Source organism: Tenrec ecaudatus, chromosome 1, assembly GCF_050624435.1.
Source record: "Tenrec ecaudatus isolate mTenEca1 chromosome 1, mTenEca1.hap1, whole genome shotgun sequence".
Lineage (NCBI taxonomy): Eukaryota > Metazoa > Chordata > Mammalia > Afrosoricida > Tenrecidae > Tenrec > Tenrec ecaudatus.
The window spans coordinates 261,415,717-261,433,119 of record NC_134530.1 but is presented as its reverse complement, the minus strand read 5'-3'; the positions used below and the strand labels follow the sequence as shown (position 1 = coordinate 261,433,119).

General features: G+C 43.2%; 1 protein-coding gene across 1 annotated transcript in view; it reads left to right on the top strand.

Annotated features, from left to right (window-relative positions):
* CAPN9 (calpain 9) overlaps positions 1–17,403 on the top strand; it is a 53,306-nt gene that overhangs the window by 22,944 nt on the left and 12,959 nt on the right. The window contains exons 9-18 of the mRNA XM_075540602.1: positions 523–683; positions 1,695–1,852; positions 2,017–2,225; positions 8,499–8,535; positions 9,682–9,762; positions 10,312–10,369; positions 12,199–12,263; positions 13,614–13,682; positions 15,071–15,149; positions 17,237–17,353. Of these exons, the coding sequence (XP_075396717.1) occupies positions 523–683; positions 1,695–1,852; positions 2,017–2,225; positions 8,499–8,535; positions 9,682–9,762; positions 10,312–10,369; positions 12,199–12,263; positions 13,614–13,682; positions 15,071–15,149; positions 17,237–17,353 (1,034 nt within the window). The remainder of the gene's footprint in view (positions 1–522; positions 684–1,694; positions 1,853–2,016; positions 2,226–8,498; positions 8,536–9,681; positions 9,763–10,311; positions 10,370–12,198; positions 12,264–13,613; positions 13,683–15,070; positions 15,150–17,236; positions 17,354–17,403) is intronic.

Below are 17,403 nucleotides of genomic sequence, written 5' to 3'. Positions count from 1 at the left end.
AGGAAGATCACAGGTCAATGGGTGCAGAGTTGTGTGGAGTCAAGGTCAATGGATCTACCGGGTGTCATAGCTTTCAGGATGCAAGAAGCAAGGGGCAAGATGAAAGGCAATATATAGAGAGGTTCCTGGTGTTTCATTTATTAAAAGGCCACACCCACAAGGAGGCATCATCAGGCTGTGACCTGATTGGTAGGTTAGATTCCTTCCTTACCCTTTCGTTCAAGTACAGATTGACATAAATTCAAACTACCACAATAACCTAAATGAGTGCCTCAATTCTACATTCCATGCTTTTGCCTTAATTTCTTTTTCCTCTGTAGTACCAATCATATACAGCAGCCTCTGTTTTTGCCTTTGCTTCTGTGTGTATATTCTGTCTCCCCACACTTGAGTATAATCTATGAGGGAAGACATTTGATAATAGACATTTGCTACTCTCTATCGATAGATGGTTCCATGAATGAATGAATCCTGTCATCACCATTACCCTCCCCCATGTTGTTTTCCTCCACTTTCTTGCAGGATGTCATTTCAGGATTTCAAGGCCCATTTTGACAAGGTGGAGATTTGCAACCTTACTCCCGATGCCCTAGATGATAATGCTTTCCATAAATGGGAAGTGACAGTCCACCAAGGAAGCTGGGTTCGGGGCTCCACTGCTGGGGGTTGCCGCAATTTCCTGGGTTGGTAGGCACCTCTCCCTCTCTGTGTCAGTCCCAAGTGTCCCGTCCAATCAGGACCAAGCCCATAGGGAAACCCAGAAATGCAGAGTAGGACAGAATATTTGGGGAATGGCTGGGAAAAGAAAGTTGTGATATCAAAGGAAGTTAGATAAGAATTGCTTAGGAAAACTCCCTTATTTTATCACTTGTGTTGTTATCTAATAGAAGTAATAGAAAAATAGCCCACATCAATTTATCAATAAAGAATACTAATTAGATGACATAAACAAAGGTCAGGGAAGGAGGTAGGCTTCAGGCACAGTTCTATCAGGGCTCTGGCTCCATTTGTTTGCAATGATCTATTCTGCTCGATTTCCAATGCTAGCTCCTTGGGATGGCTTTTCTTTATGGTAGAAGGGCTGCCTGTAGCATCAGGACTACCTGAGCTCTTATGTCTATGCACCGAAGTCATCGAGCAAAGTCTTCAATTTCCATCTAATTTCCAACTAGATGGAAACCGATATAGGTTTCCATGGACTGATTGGCTTTATTCCAATTCTCCGTGGCAAGTGTGTAAACCAATCAGAGTCCACCCTTAGAGGTCAGGCTTACTCAAATTGCATGCCATTTAACAGTGGAATGGTTGCTGAGCGACCAAATGCAGATCCACTACACTCTTTCGAAATGCCAAAAGATGGAGCAATCTGTAACACATTATAAGCCAAAGAAAATCTTTGAAAAAGCTAGAGAGGAAATAGCCTACACAAAACGATTTTAAAAAGAAGAAGGAGGAGGAGGAGGGAATCAAAGGCAAAACAAATTGTATTCACACAGAGAAAAGAAATGTTCTCAGGCTTGGGGAGATGTAGTGGGAGGTAGTGTGTGTGTGTGTGTGTGTGTGTCTGTGTGTCTGTGTTTGTGTGTGCACGCGTGCATGGACGTGAGTATTATTGTCCTTCGTGTTTTTGGTTTTTTGGTTTGTATTGTTTCGTTGGAAGGACAGGAAGATAATTTATGTCTTTCCAATGGCAGACACCTTCTGGACCAACCCACAGATCAAGCTGTCCTTGAATGAGAGAGATGAAGGCCAGGAGGAATGCACTTTCCTTGTAGCCCTGATGCAGAAAGATCGAAGGAAACTCAAGAGATTTGGGGCCAATGTGCTCACCATCGGCTATGCCATTTACCAAGTACGTGGGGGGCCAAACTGCCCTTCCTTCTCCACCATCCCAGTGTCAAGTCTACATTTCTCTTTGGCACTCTTGAGTCTCAATGGCTAGTCATCAAATGGTCCAAACCTTAAGACCAGAGGCCCCTGCTAGTGTGAACCACCCCCCTTGCTTTCTCATTGCAGAGCCCTGGCAAAGATGAACATCTGGGCAAAGACTTCTTCAAGTACCATGCCTCACAGGCCAGAAGCAAAACCTTCGTTAACCTGAGAGAAGTCTCCGACCGCTTCCAACTGCCCCCTGGGGAGTACATCCTGATCCCCAGCACTTTCGAGCCACACCAGGAAGCTGATTTTTGCCTGAGAATCTTTTCAGAGAAAAAAGCCATTATTCAGTGAGTACTAGATTGGACAACCCCTTGTCCTATAGTGGCTCATTCACATTGAAGACACCTAGAGATGGATACTGTGGGCCCCTTCTTCCCTTGCTCACGGTTGACCTGGGACACCAGGCTGCAGAATTTCTTCTCCTATTTCCTAAAGGTGTTCCTTTCTACATTAGCATGGCTCCTCCCTCCCTCAAACAAACCAGAAAAAGTTGCTCCCCAGCTATTGCCAGAATCATGATGACTGGGCACTCAGGTGAAGTCCTTTTGTTCAGACCCTGTCACCCTGGAGCGTCTGGGATGGTAACCACATTTCAAAATAACATTCTGCCACCTTTTCCTAGCTGTGTTTTTGCAATTTTTTTGCATTGATTGCTTCTATATAAAAGACTTCCCATTGTTGCCCAGTCACCATTGGCTGCTCTGTGACCAAGAGGAAAAGGGGTCAAGACACAGGCACCCATTTATCTTCCCAATGAAGGGATTGCAAAGATCCCAGAGAATGGCAAAATGGATCTTCTGCATGCCAGCTAGACACCTGGATGGTTAAAAAGACAGAAGCCATTGTGGACCATGGTCTGCTGTTTGGTTCTGTTTTCACCTTTTATTTTGTGGGTTCAATTGTGGTGGTTGTGTCTACTGAGAAGACTTCGAATTATAGTCGACAGGTTGGGTCCCCCAGAGTGAGCCAAAATGTGCTTCTTTCTCTTGGACTGAACTGAAGTACTGATTTATGGCTTCCAGAATCAGAGCAACACACAAGCTACTATAGTGTGACAAACTGATCATCCGGTGGTAGACTCCAATCTTTTTAAAAATCATGTCATTTAGGACTCATATAGCTCTTATCACAATACATATATGCATACATACATTGTGTCAAGCACATGTGCACATTTGCTGCCATCATCATTCTCAAAAAGTTTTCTTTCTACTTAAACCCTTGGTATCAGCTCCTCATTTCCCCCTCCCTCCCTTATGAACCCTTGATAATTTATAAATTATTATTATTTTTCCATGTCTTACACTGACTGATGTCTCCCTTCACTCATTTTTCTGTTGTCCATCCCCCTAGGAGGAGGTTATATGTACATCATTGTGATCTGTTTCCTCTTTCTCTTTCCACCTTACTTTTACCCTCCTGGTATCACTACTTTCATTAGTGGTCCTGAGAGGTTTACCTGTCCTGGATTCCTTGTTTCCATCTCTTATCTCTAGCCATGTACATGCTCTGGTCTGCCTAGATTTGTAAGGTAGAATTGGGATCATCATAGGGGGATGGGAGGAAGCATTAAAGAACTAGAGGAAAGTTGTGTGTTTCATAGGTGCTATACTGCACACTGACTGGCATATCTCTTCCTTGTGACCCTTCTGTAAGCGGATATCCAATTGTCTACAAATGGGCTTTGGGTCTCCACTCCGTACTCCCCTTCATTCACATTGATATGATTTTTTGTTCTGGGTCTTTGATGCCTGATACCTGATCCCATAGACACCTCATGATCACACAGGCTGGTGTGCTTCTTCCATGTGGACTTTGTTGCTTCTCAGTTAGATGGCCGCTTGTTGATCTTCAAGCCTTTAAGACCTCAGACACTGTCTTTTAATAGCTGGGCACCAGCAGCTTTCTTCACCACTTTGGCTTATGCACCCATTTTGTCTTCAGCGATCATGTTGGGAAGGTAAGCATCATGAAATACCAGGTTATTAGAACAAAGTGTTCTTGTGTTGAGGGAGTAGAGGCCCAATGTCTGTCTGCTACCTTAATACTTAACTATATACATATATGTACATAGATCTATTTCCCTATCATTTTATATAAATATATTTATGTTTATACATGCCTGTATTTAGACCTCTATAAATTCCCATTTGCCTCCTAGTCGTTTCCTCTATTTCCTTTTACTTTCCTATTGCCCCACTATCATGTTTGGCCTTCATCCGGTTTCAGTAATTCCTTTCAGTTACATTGCCCTTGATCAAGCCTTCCCAGGCATCCAACACCGTCCTCACCATTGATTTTAGATCACTGTTATTCCCTTGTCCCTGGGTTTGTTAACACCCACTTCCTTTCACCTACCCTTCTCCTGTGTCCCCCGGCACCATCAGTCCTGTTGTTTTCGCCTCCTAATTGTTTATCCCACCTATGCAGAGATAATAATAAACACAAAAACAAGACAGAGCAAAACAAAGCAACAAAATAAAACCAAACAACAAAAAATTACTGATAATTTTTTTTAAAGGAAAGCCTATAAATAGTTCCAGGTCTGTTTGTTGACCTTTAGTAGTATTTCCCAGTCCAGTCTGATGGGGTGCCACACCCTGGCCCTAAAGTCTGTTTTTGATATTTTATGGTTTTGCTCCCCTTGCTGCTCTGTGGCACGCCCTTAGCATTGCCCCGGTGTGGTGGGGTCAGACCGGGAACAATTCCCACACCATGCCTCCAGTGTTGTCCCTCATAGTGCTATGGGTCAGTGAGGAAGGTCATGTGTTGTGGTGGGGCCGACCCTATGGTGTCTCTGTGCATTGGCTGCTCTGAGCAGGAATATCATCCTTGGGGCTTGGTGGGTCAGGATAGGGACTCCAATCTTAATGTTTGCTTATTTGTACTCCTTTTGAGTGTTTATTAGTTTTTTTCTCAGAGGGTTTTAAAATTTGTTTATTTATTTTTAAAAATTTTATTCACATACAATTCACGTATCATATATTCAAATAGTTCAATCACATTCCTAAGAGTTGTGCAACCATCACCACAATCCATTCCAGGACATTTCTTCTTCCTTCTACTCCTCATTTCCTACTAGCTTCCCTTGTCATTTACATTTGAATCTGTTGATCCAGTTGTTGTCTAGATAGGTTTACCTAATCTGGGTTTCATATACAGAAAATCAGACATCCCAACAACTATGAAAAAAAAATCTGAGTCAATAACAAATCAGAAAATATTAAAAACTGGAGCAAATATACATTGGATCAAGAGGGAGATCTGCAACAAGGTGACACATTTTGACCTAATTATAATCACAATAATCCAACCTGCAATGTGCACTGTCTGGGGTCCATAGTCAGAGTGGATTCCCCAGGGACCATGCAAATGGATTTGGTGCTTTCAATGTTATCCACATCCTTCTACAAACAAGGTATGCAGAATTTAAGCAATAATACCATTCCCTCCTCTACGGGTGGGTTTTATTATTGGCAGTTCTTGGATCACACATGCTGGTAGATTTCTCTGTGGACTTAGCAGATGCCTCATTTAGATGGGTTCTGCTGTAAGACAGGCCAATAAGACCTCAGACACTAGTCTTTCTGATAGTCAGGCACCATTTGCTTTCTTCACCACTTTTCTACAGCACGCATATCTTCAGTAATCACTTTAAGGGGATAAGTATTGAGTAGAGTCATATCATAAGAGTTAATTGTTCTTAGATTGGGGCTACAATTAAGTGTGAGTTCAAAATCAATTCATATATCTATGGTGTATACCTTTATATCCCTGGTTCACTTTAAAAACATCATTATTATTTTATTGAAGACATTATAAATTATCCTCATGGGACATATGATAGTTCTTTTGACATTACCACTGATTTCATTAATTTAGCCACTGGTATAGAATTTAAAACACTGTGGAGAAATAGAAAGTACATATGCCTGAATAGGACAGTTTTTTAGCCCAAAATACATGTATTGTTGATTTCTACAGATTAAAAACTTAGGTGCTTGAACACCATTTACACTATTTCAGAGATAGGACGAAACTTTCATTAATTCTCTTTCACAAAGGCAAAGAGAATACGAAGATAGCACATACCTGGTAGTCTTGAGTTGGCAGATACTGGATACCTTCACGGCAAGAATTGTGACCCAAAGTCCAATGACTTCTATGGGGGTTTCCTTGGGAGAGTATCATCGGCTTCAGCTCACAGGGGGGTTTCAGCTTTAGGAACATGGGAATATCTCTGTGTCTTTAATCTGCTATCAGTGTGTTTAAGATAAAGTCCAGTTCACTTAGTGGGAGTGCTGAATCTAATCCTTCTGGCCTTTGAGGGATATTGTGTACCTCAGGGGGACAGAGTCTAAAACCTCGCTGTCCACAGTGCACAACCTGGGTCAACAAGGGTTGAAAACAAGCTAGGTCAAGAGCGTCCAGTCAGGTACTGATCATATTCTTCTTGGCGGCCTTCTAGGTTTTGATTTTTCCAGTTGTTTTTTGCTTTGACCAAAGTTGAAGCCTGTTCCTCCTGTCGGGTCCCTGGCCTGCAAGCAATACAGGTTCCCTTATCTATGTGGACAATAAAATACACTTTCATTTTCTTCTTTGTCCCAAACATAAGCACACAAACACACTTGCGAGTCTCCCTTCCCAGTGAAGCAAGGGACTGACATCTGTGGGGAAGAAGTGAGGAAGTAAAGGATACAATTTGTATGGTAGCTTGTGTGTTCTTGTTGTCCGGACTCATCTTGTTCTGTAACCTTTTAATGCCACCATCCCACCCCCATGAATGATTAATAGGTTGTATCATCTCCAAGGGTTGGGTACCTCCTTTATGGCTTCCCTGTTTACGCGAGTGAATGTGTAGACGATGAGACTGCTAGGCTCGTGGATCATTGGTGGCTCTACAATTTTACAGATCCATTTTTTGCAACATTGCAAATCCCCTTTTTAAAAGTGCATTAGGGAACAAGGAGTAACTGTGTTCTAAGTTTATTTTCACCTGGAAGTTCCAAATTGCTAGTCTTCTATGGTAGACAGGATTCTCTAGAGAAACAAAACCAGGACACTATGATTTTATGTGCGTGTGTATGGATAAATATATACAGCACAGATGAATATAACAGCTAATTAGTCCACACTGCAGTACAGAGGGCTCAGTTCAACTCACTTCCATGGAACAATTAATATACTGGAAGTCCTTCAACTCACAAGGGCTGATAGGTCCAAGGGCAAGGAAGCAGACAGCTGAGCCTTCCCTATGGCAATGCAGGCAGACCTGGCAATGCAGGCAGTTCAGTCACAAGCAGCAAACAGCAACGTGGGTCACCAATGGTCAGTAGCTCAGGGGCTTAACAAAGAAGGCCCAGGTGGGATATTGAACTCAAACAATGCAAAACTACAGGATCTGACAGCTTCAAACTCAAGCAATGGATACACCAGCAGTGTGGCAAAGCAGGTCTCAAAGGAATCTCAAGCTCTAGGAACAGGATCCATGGATTGGCTGTCCCACAGGTAGCGTAGATCACAAGTTGAAGCAGAGAACTAGATAAAGCAGCCACATGCTGGTCTGATCACCAGAGAGCAATAGCCAGAGGGATAGGGCTTGCCAAGCCATTTATCTCTTTGCCCTCCAATCAAACTGCAACCTTATTAAAACCATGTGTTCCTATTGATGAGGTTGGCACAATAAACCTACCTGTCACATTTTCATTGGATGATGACTACTTGGGCCTCCCTCTTGACCTTGTTCTTCCCAATCTGAGCAATGGTTAATGGTGAGATCTACCAAGCAAAAGCCAAACTCACTGCCATGGAGTCCATTATAACTCATAGTGACCTTGCAGGACAGGGTCGAAATGCCCCTGTGGGTTTTTGAGACTGCAACTCTATATGGTCGTGGAAATCCCCATCTTTCTCCTGCAGAGCAGCTGGTGGTTTAAAACTCCTGTGCTTGCAGTTAGCAGCCCAATATTTAACTACTATGCCATGGGGGCTTCTTGGTGAGATCTACAACACCTTTGGAATGCAGCTGTCACAGAAAGAGAAAGTGTCAATGGGGCAATAACTCCCAGTACATCTAGGTCCTTGTGCTCTGTAGATTGTAATTAGGCATGGGGAAAAGCCCAGCTCCCTTCCATTGAGTCCATTCTGATTCATAGGGACCCTGTGTAGAGTTTCCTTGGTTGGAAATCTTTGCAGGGAGTCCTGGTGGCATAGTGGTTACAAATTGGGCTGCTAACCACCAAGCCAGCAGTTTAAAACCACCAGCCACTTACTGGGAGGAAGATTCTACTCCCGCAAAGAGTTACAAACTCACAGGGCAGCTCTCCCTTGCCCTATAGGGTTGCTAGGAATTGGAGTTGACTCAATGGCAGTGACTTTTGGAGTTTTTTGTATTTTTTTTAATCTTTGTAGATGCAAATAGCTGTATGTTTCTCCTGCAGAGCAGCTTGAAACACTGATTTGGGGAATTCGTGGTTCCAACACTTAGCCACCAAAGGTACCAGGGTTCCCTTTCAGAAAGTCAGCCTACAATTGAGCCAGTGTGTTTTCTTCCCTAACAGGGATATGGACGGACATGTGGACATTGAACTTCCTGAGGTGAGTCTTCTGAGGTTGCCATTCTGAATGAGATTCCGTAGAGGGAGGGTCGTGGAAGCCTTCCTTTCAAGCAGTGTCATTTAAGACTCTGAAGGTCAGGGATGGCTACTTGCCATCAGTAAATGTGTGATCGCAACATCCTGGCAAACAGCGCTGTCTCTGTCAGTCTCATATTACACAGGGCCCAGCGTGGAAACTATGTGGTTGCTTGGTGTAAAGTCGATCGATGCAATCTTTCTCTTCATCACCCCCTCCCTCTTTTGTTGCCGCTTGTGCAGGGACAGAAAATCCTGAAAATGTATTTTATTTAAGACAAGTAATAAGTGTTTAAACATAAATACATATATACATACATACATACATACACAAATCAGAGAGGCAGGTCGGTTCTCCTCTTGTGGACTCCGAGGAAAACATCACCCGTCCCCTGTGCCATGTGTGTAAGAGAGAGGGAAAGGTGGTAGATTGCTTAAAAAGACTGGATAGCTCTCCAGGCATTCTGACGTGTAGCAGGGAACTTTCCCGCTTCAAACTCAGCTGCAAGATCGTCCTAAGGCATTCGCGGCTCTGTGCTGCCTTCTCTGATTCCAGTTTATTCGTGGACTAAAACAAGCCAGCGTTTCCTGAGCTCATCTCGTGCTTCAGGCACAGATTCTTGCTCTCAGAGATGTTAGCATCTAATGGAACAGCCGATGAAACCAGTTATTCTAGCCAAATGTAGTGAGGGTCAGGATAGAGAGAGAAAGGACAGCTAGCCATGAGGTCACCTCTGGTTAAGACCTTAACTTAACTCTCAGGCCCAAGGAAGATTTCTTTAGTCTTCTCATCTGGAAGGTAAGGGGGCGTCTTTCAGCGAGTCAAAGTCCTCCCACACAGCCATGCCAAAGAACCCTCCCAAACAATGAAAACCATGGAGGCAGCTTTGCTGCTCCTAATGCCACAGGCAGAGACTCCACACAAAGAGAGTGACATAAGGCTGATGGGGGTGGGTCTTAGCGTCTCTTCTGGGAAGTTCAGAAGTACTGGCTTCTCACTTGGGGACAGCATACTGCCCATTGAGGTCTCTTCTTTCCTGCTGTTTCTTGGCAAGTTTCTCTCTCTCTCTGTCTTTCTTTCTTGGTACAAATTTTTATGCTTGTGTTTTAGCCTCCCAAACCAAGCTCTCCTAGCCAGGAGACAGAGGAGGAGCGACAGTTCCGCACCCTGTTTGAACACATCGCAGGCGAGGTATGCACACACACAGCCCCCTAGCTCCCAGAACCCTCCTAGGCCACCTAGCCATCTTCCCCAATGATGAATGTGCTGAATGTCCTGATGCTGTCTTATCGGTGCCGCTTACCAAGCAGGATGGGTCTGGTTGGAGAGTAAGAACAACCCATGTCACCTGAGAGGCCCCACACAGCCTTGTCCCAAAGATCTCTGATGCCAATCTGCCCCCTGTGGATGGGGCCAAAGAAACCAAAGAAACACAATGCATTTCCTGAGCTCTTTCTACATTTGGGGTACAGACTGGTGCCCAGGAACTTTTTGTTGGAGACTGAATAAAGCTTTGAGGAGGCCACCTCTTTGAACTATGTCCAGAAATTCTGCCGTTGGGGTGTTACCCTTCATGATAGTTTTCAGGGAAACCACTATTAAATTGCAAGCACTTTCCCCATGAGGCACTACCCGGACCCTCTGTTTTCATCCCTTGAGTTCAGTGAAGTTCGGACCTTGCTGAAACTCTCACATGTGGGTGATGAGAGCCATAAGGAGCCATTGTGTTCACTCCCACAGGACATGGAGGTGACAGCAGAGGAGCTGGAATATGTCTTAAATGCTGTGCTGCAAAAGAGTAAGTACCAGCCCCCTCTGGGGCTCATGGGACACCCCTGCTGCCTGTGTCCCTCTGAGCTCAGATCTCCGTTCCAGTACTGACTTTGAGGCAGAAATTAGGCATAGCTTTCATTGTTTATTGTTTATTTTCTCATTGCAAAACAGATATGCATTCATTGTAAGACATGCAGGAAAGCCAAAGAACTACTATAAAAACCACTAAGAACCCACCACCCATAAGCACATCATCATTAACACATATATATGTGATTTTTGTATTTATAGAACACATATCTGACAATGCCAAACCATAGATATAATTTTATCTGTTTGTAATTTTTTAGATAACAGCTTTGAGATATAGTTCATATACAATACAATTCACCCATTTAAGACGTTTAATTTAATGGCTTTTAGTGTGTTCACAGAATTGTGAACCACAATCAATTTGAAAATGTTTCATTACCCCTCCCCTCAAATCTATATACTTTGGCATTCACCCCTACCCTAGCACTACCATAAACCAAACCAAACCTTTGGCCATTGAGTTGATTCTGACTCATAGCGCTTTCCAGACCAAGGCAAAGCTGTCATTCATCTGCTCTGTCTCTATAGAATTGCCCATGGTGTACATTCATTACATGCAATCTTACAATGCATGCCCTTTGTAACTGGCCTTTTACTCTTCATAATGTTTTAAAGACCCATTGATGTTGTAGCATATATCCAAGCCTCATTTCTTCTTATTGCTGGGCAGTTCTTCATTAAGGAACCCTAGTGGTGTCATGCTTATATGTGGGCTGCTAAGCAAAAGGCTGCCAATTTGCCCCACCAGTCACTCTGTGGGAGAAAGGTGAAGCCGTCTGCTCCTATAAAGATCTACAGGCTTGGACACCCACAGAGGCAGTTCTACTTGCCCTATAGGGTTGTTATACATCAGAACCGATGCAGTGGCAAAGAGTTTGTTTTGCAATTCTCCATTATATGGATATACTATATTTTGTCAATCAACTGATATACACTTCAGTTATTTCCATTTTGTGCTATGTACATGTATGTTCAACTATTTGCATGAACTAGTATTTTCATGTCTTGGCCTTTGTGGTGTAGTGGTGATGCTTTGGGGTGCTAGTCTTCAAGGTCAGCGATTTGAAACCACCAGCTGCTCTGAGGGAGAAAGTACAGACTTTCTATTGCCATCAAGAGTAACCGTCTCAGAAACCCACAGAGGATGCTCTATCTGGTCCTTCGAGGTAGCTATGAGTTGAAATCGACTCAATAGCCCTGAGGAGTAGAATGGCTAGATCAGATAGTATCTGTGGTTAACCTATAAGCAACCATCATTTTACACCATTTTACTTTCCTACCACAATTGCAAGAAGGTTTCCATTTTTCCAACAATTTAAATTGTTACCTTGGAGGTTTAACCATTATGAGCATTACCCTGGGTTGAGAAATATGCTTCAAAATATGATTCCTGGGGACTGCATGATATGGCATACATGGACACAGCAATTTATTGGCCATGACCTTATGTTTCTTGGTAATTTATACCATTTGTAATTTTTGCCATTATAGATAAACTAATGATAAAAATTAATATTTCAAATTCTTAGTTTATCTCTCTATTTGGAATTCTTAAAACTAGAAGAAATGGATGAAAGAATAATCACACTTTAAGGCTTTCTCCCCATTTTATGTTTTTTTTCCCTCCCAGAAGACCCCATCAGTGCCCCATCACCATACTGCTAGGCCCTCAGGAGACTGCACGGGGGGTAGGGGGTGGGGTGGGGGTATTGATCACAGTCAGGTGTCAACCCCCGATGCTGTTTTCATGTGTAATTTCAGGAAAGGACATCAAGTTCAAGAAGCTGAGCCTGCTTTCCTGTAAAAACATAATTTCTCTCATGGATGTATCCTTTCAAATACGTGGGCAGAAGTGTATGTTAATACTGGCCTCTGTGCACAGGAGAGTGTTTTTCTGTGGTGCAGCCTTTTCTCAAATGCTACATCCTTAACTAATAAGCTAATCTTATCTTCGGAGAACCAAAGGCTGGGAACACTCTAATACTAGACATGGGACAGAATCTCTGCAGGGGTTGGGGGTGCTTTGGAGGAACTTCAGATCTCGTTGCAATATGGGGCTCTGCTCCACACAGGGAAGAATTGTGAGTGTTTCAGGTCCTTCCCACACCACCCCTGCCATTTCCTTTCTTCGGAGATCTGTGGTTTAAGCATTAAAACCGCCTTGGCCCCTATCGGGGAGGCTGATTTTGAATCCCATATGCCGGTGGAAAGTCAGCAATACGATTCACCCTTTGTAATGCCTATTCCTTTCATAAAACTCATTATACATTTGAGGAAATGCTACGTTTTTATTCCCTTGCATTGGTTGCTTCAGTAAACAAACACAGAGCGTAAGAGGAAAAGTGCCAAATGACCGGAGGGTGACACGCTGTCATTCACTTCAGCTTTGTGTTACACGCACATTCCATGAGAAAAATGAGGGAATTGTGCACTTCCTGAAAGTGTTCAAAGAGCTGAAAATATTGTCAGCACAGTTGCTACGTGTTCAGCAGAAGGAGAAAGGGATTTTTCGGAGAGGAACATAGTATCAGAGAAGAGAAGTCGCCTGTTACTAATGTATCAGACACAATGACTATTGTCTAATTGGCCTACTTCTAAAGGACTGGGATCCTTCTCTTATAGTGAAAACATGATTAAGGCTAAATCACAAAGCCAATGATGCTTAAACAGAAGTGAAGAATATTGCAAGTGAGGATGCCAATCAAGACACAATATGGAAATATCTTCAATAACAGTTTTATTGGCTTTTTGTCAATTATTATAATTTTTCATTAATATTTAAAAACTCATAATCTAGTTTGTATGCTTCCTTTATTGTTCTTATTTATGTATTAACTGTATGAAATAATAAACTATCTTTTGGTATGTATATATATATATATTTATATATATACTTAAAATAGTCATTAGGGCAACAAACCGGTTGTTAAATTATTTGAATCCCACTATTGCTCCAATCCCATTGTGCATGGAGTCACCATGAGTCAGAGGCAACTCACAGGTAACCAACAGCAACAATATATTCTCCCAGAAAATTCCTTGTTTAAAAAAAATTAATTAATAAAATAAAATTCCTTGTTTATAACCTCTCGCACCTGAAGTCCCCAGGATCTGTGGTCCCATAAGGATATTGCAATTGAAACATGGCTTATTACTTCCTTAATGTGTGGATGCAGACGAGTGGCAATGGAAAACTAGAATTTGATGAATTCAAAGTGTTCTGGGACAAGCTGAAGAAGTGGACTGTACGTAAACATGGGTGTTTTTTTGATCGTGGGATGAAGCTCATAGCCTAGAGCAGCAGCAGATTTTAAAAGGCTACAAGCTAGAGGATTTGTATCTAGAAACAAGAGATGGAAGATGTGATAACATTGTGATTCACAGTAAATTTTTTTTGAGGTGCCGGGGATCGAACTCGGGGCCTCATACATGCAAAGCATGTGCTCTTCCACTGAGCTACATGCCCTGTGTGCAAATTTTAAAAAGCTTTGCTACAGAATCACAGAGATATTTATTAAACAGAAATATCAAAATGTGAAATTTTGTTTCTTAATGTACCTTCTATCAGGTCTATTAACTCTGGAAGGTGTGTTTTCATCTCTACAAATTTCTCCAAAGAATTTTATGTTCTTTGATGTCACACCATCAAAATGGCATTTTTGGCATCCTTGAGAAACTCAAGTCACATTTCTTTTAGATGCTCCTTGAATTTGGGGATCAAAAAGAAATCAAAAGGTGCAAGATCAGGACTATAGGGTAGATGGGGATAAAATTGCTCACCAAAATTCTCCTAAGACAGGCATTTGGTAAAAGGAATGAGCCAGTACATTGTCATAATGGGGGTAGGGGGGATATCCTTGGCGAAATTTTCCTGGCCTTTTTCTCGACAGTTTTCAAGATTCTTAAAACTTCTTCATAATAAGCCCCAGTGGTGGTCCTGTGGTTTTGAGAAATTTAATCAAGATTACCCTTTTAAAAACCTTAAAAAAAAACCACCATAACCTTCTGAGTTGACTTCTCTGCTTTAAATTCATCTCTGATATCTTCCTGACCTTCCTGCAAATGTTTGATCCATCTAAAAACGGTTGTGTTATGGAGGGCAGCATTCATACTTGTAAACTTAAATGATTTGGTAATATACCCATGTGAGCTTTGTTAACCGTTTCATATTAGCCCTGACCTCAAAATAGGTTTTTCCCCATGGCCTAGAAAAGATCTTTTTTTTGAAAGTGCTCTAATGAGTCTAAGCTGAGTGTATTCCTGAGAGAACTTGTCTGTAGCCATCCACGGATACAGAGACATGTTTAAACATGCTTAGTTTGGAAGAAACTTGTGCATGTCTGAACTAGAACCCTAGAATATAACATATAGATATAGATATACTTACTCTTGTGCTGAAGGAAGTACCAGAGCTTCCTCTACATGAAAACTTAAAACAAGAAACAAAAAAAAAAAAAAAAAGGAAGACCAATATCCTTTGGCTATGTCACCAAGCACTCCTTTTAGGGCTTCCAGTAGGATTGCTCCCCGCAGGCAGTCACCCTCCCCTTAATCATGGGAAGGAAGCCTGTGTTCTCCCAAATGCTCTCTGCCACAGGAGATTTTCTCATTTCCTCTGCTCTCCTTCCTGCAGAGTCTCTTCCTTCAGTTTGACGTGGACAAGTCTGGCACCATGTCTTCATATGAGCTGCGCATCGCGCTCAAAGCTGCAGGTAAGGAAGCACCTGGGGAAGGTCTTTGGGAGGACCTGTGTTCAGGCATTCACTGCTCGCAGTGCTTTCTGCCCACTCTTAGCTACTCCTAACAATCCAGGAGGTGGGGAAGTCTACCCAGCACATCCCACTGACCTGGGTGAACCTCAGAGTCTACATTTCCTGTGGCCACGTATTAGTGGTGGCAGAAGAGATTTCATACCTAAGACTTTCTCCCTGCAGAATTGGCACTTTTACATACTATCTGACATTGGTAGGCATCCTAAAATGCATCCAGGGGGATGAATGTAGCCTGACCCCTGAGGCCTCTCATCAGTGACTTTCTGGTCTCACAGACCTAGTACAACTCTGTGCTTGTCACTCCGGTGCCTGCTTTCTGACAGTGATTACCTAAGGTACAGGGAACACAGTGGTCCTATGGCTGTCTGGGCTAATGATGTGCTCCTCTGGGCTCAGTCGCATAATCTACACCCTTCTGCTGTGTTGTGGCTACTCTTAACCTTGTCAGCAGCAAACTCTGTGTCCAAAACAGATTATTTAGTAATGATTTATACGCTGCTCCATTTTGTAAAGAATTGATCCCAGGTGGCTTGCTAACCCACTATTAGCCACCACACTTCAGCATGGGTCTTTGTTTCCGCTTTCCTTCACATGTAGTCGTGATTTTGATAGTCACTATGCATCCGGATCAACTTAATGGCAATAGGTTACACATCCCACACCCTTGCCACTCTGGGCTCCCCCAAGGCCTGGTTCACAGGCCCCTCGGCTCTGCCGGGCCTGGTGTTGAATGCCCTTCCAGGTATTCCAGACACCTGGAAACATTCTCAATTACATGCTCAAAGAGCCAGCATGTACAAAATCAAGGCCATGTTGGAAAAATCTGGCTTCTACATATGTCTTAGTCAGTATTCTCTAGAAGAACAAAACTAGTGATGTAGATAGAAGTCCAGTTCAAGGCAACGGCTCAGATAAATGTGAGAAAATGGCTCTTTCAGTTATAGGGGCTATCAAGTCCCAAAATTATGAGTCAGGCAGCAGACTGGCAACATCTACTGGCTTACACGATTGGGAGGGCTGATCGACCCCAAATCTGCAAGTTAAATATGAGACTGGAGGCCTCTGTAGGCTCACAGTGTTGTGGAGTTTGGCAAATCCAAATCTACAGGTGAGGCAGCAGAGTTAATCTGCAGGTAAAGCGGCTGCAGGCTTACATCCCAGAACCAGGGGCCAAGCATTAAGAAGAGTGCAGGGTTGAGAGAGCAACCTTAGCCAGAACATCCGTCTAGATACTGAAAGCATGCCACATCCCCAAGGAAACTCCCTTTTCAACAGATTGACTGCGCCTATCAGATCGCCAAATGGAGCATGATTACATAGTCTGCCAAACCACTGAGCGCTAGCCTAGCAAAGTTGGCAAGGAATATATGAAAGGGGGAAATCACGGTAAGGGTATCAATTGGTAATCAAAGTGTTAGCTAGAAGAAACTTTACCTCACTGAGACATGAGGACCCAGAAGCACAAAGAAATAGAGCGACAGTATTGTCTGATACCCAGCCCCTGACCTTGGTCTAGTAGTTAATCTCCCTCCTAATGGCTGAGCATGTGTTCCAAAACAATTCTCTGAGATGCCACTCCTAAAGATCCACCAGTGGAGGGCTGAAACACCTCACAGGAATCACAGGAACTAAAGGGAACATGGTGTAGGAGTGGAGTTTGGGCTCATATATCTTCCAATGGGAAACTCCCCAGTGAAACTCCCCAGTGCTGACTTTTTCAGAAGTCAGCAAAAACCGACAGGTGATATTGGCAGTCAAGCCAAGACAATGCATTCTTTAAGCTTGGAAGCTGTTTGGGGTAAACCAGTGAGCTCAACCACACCCATCCACCCCAACAAATAAAAACACCCTCATGCTCTGTTCAGCCGAAGCACAGAAGCTCCCCTGGGTTCAGAGAGCCCGTGCCCTGTAAGGAATGAATTGACACTCCACTGGCTCCCCAGCTCTCTGCCCACGAGTGCCCCAGGGAGGGCAGAGACTTGGAACTTGGACTTCATGGATCTTGGTTCTCCCACATCCCCCTGCAGGCTTCCAACTGAGCAATCAACTTCTGCAGCTGATCATCCTCAGGTATGCGGATGAAGAACTACAAGTGGACTTTGATGACTTCCTCAACTGCCTTGTTCGACTGGAGAATGCAAGTCGTAAGTGTTCAGGGGGTTGTGAGGGTCATTGGTTCCTCAGGGAGAGTCTA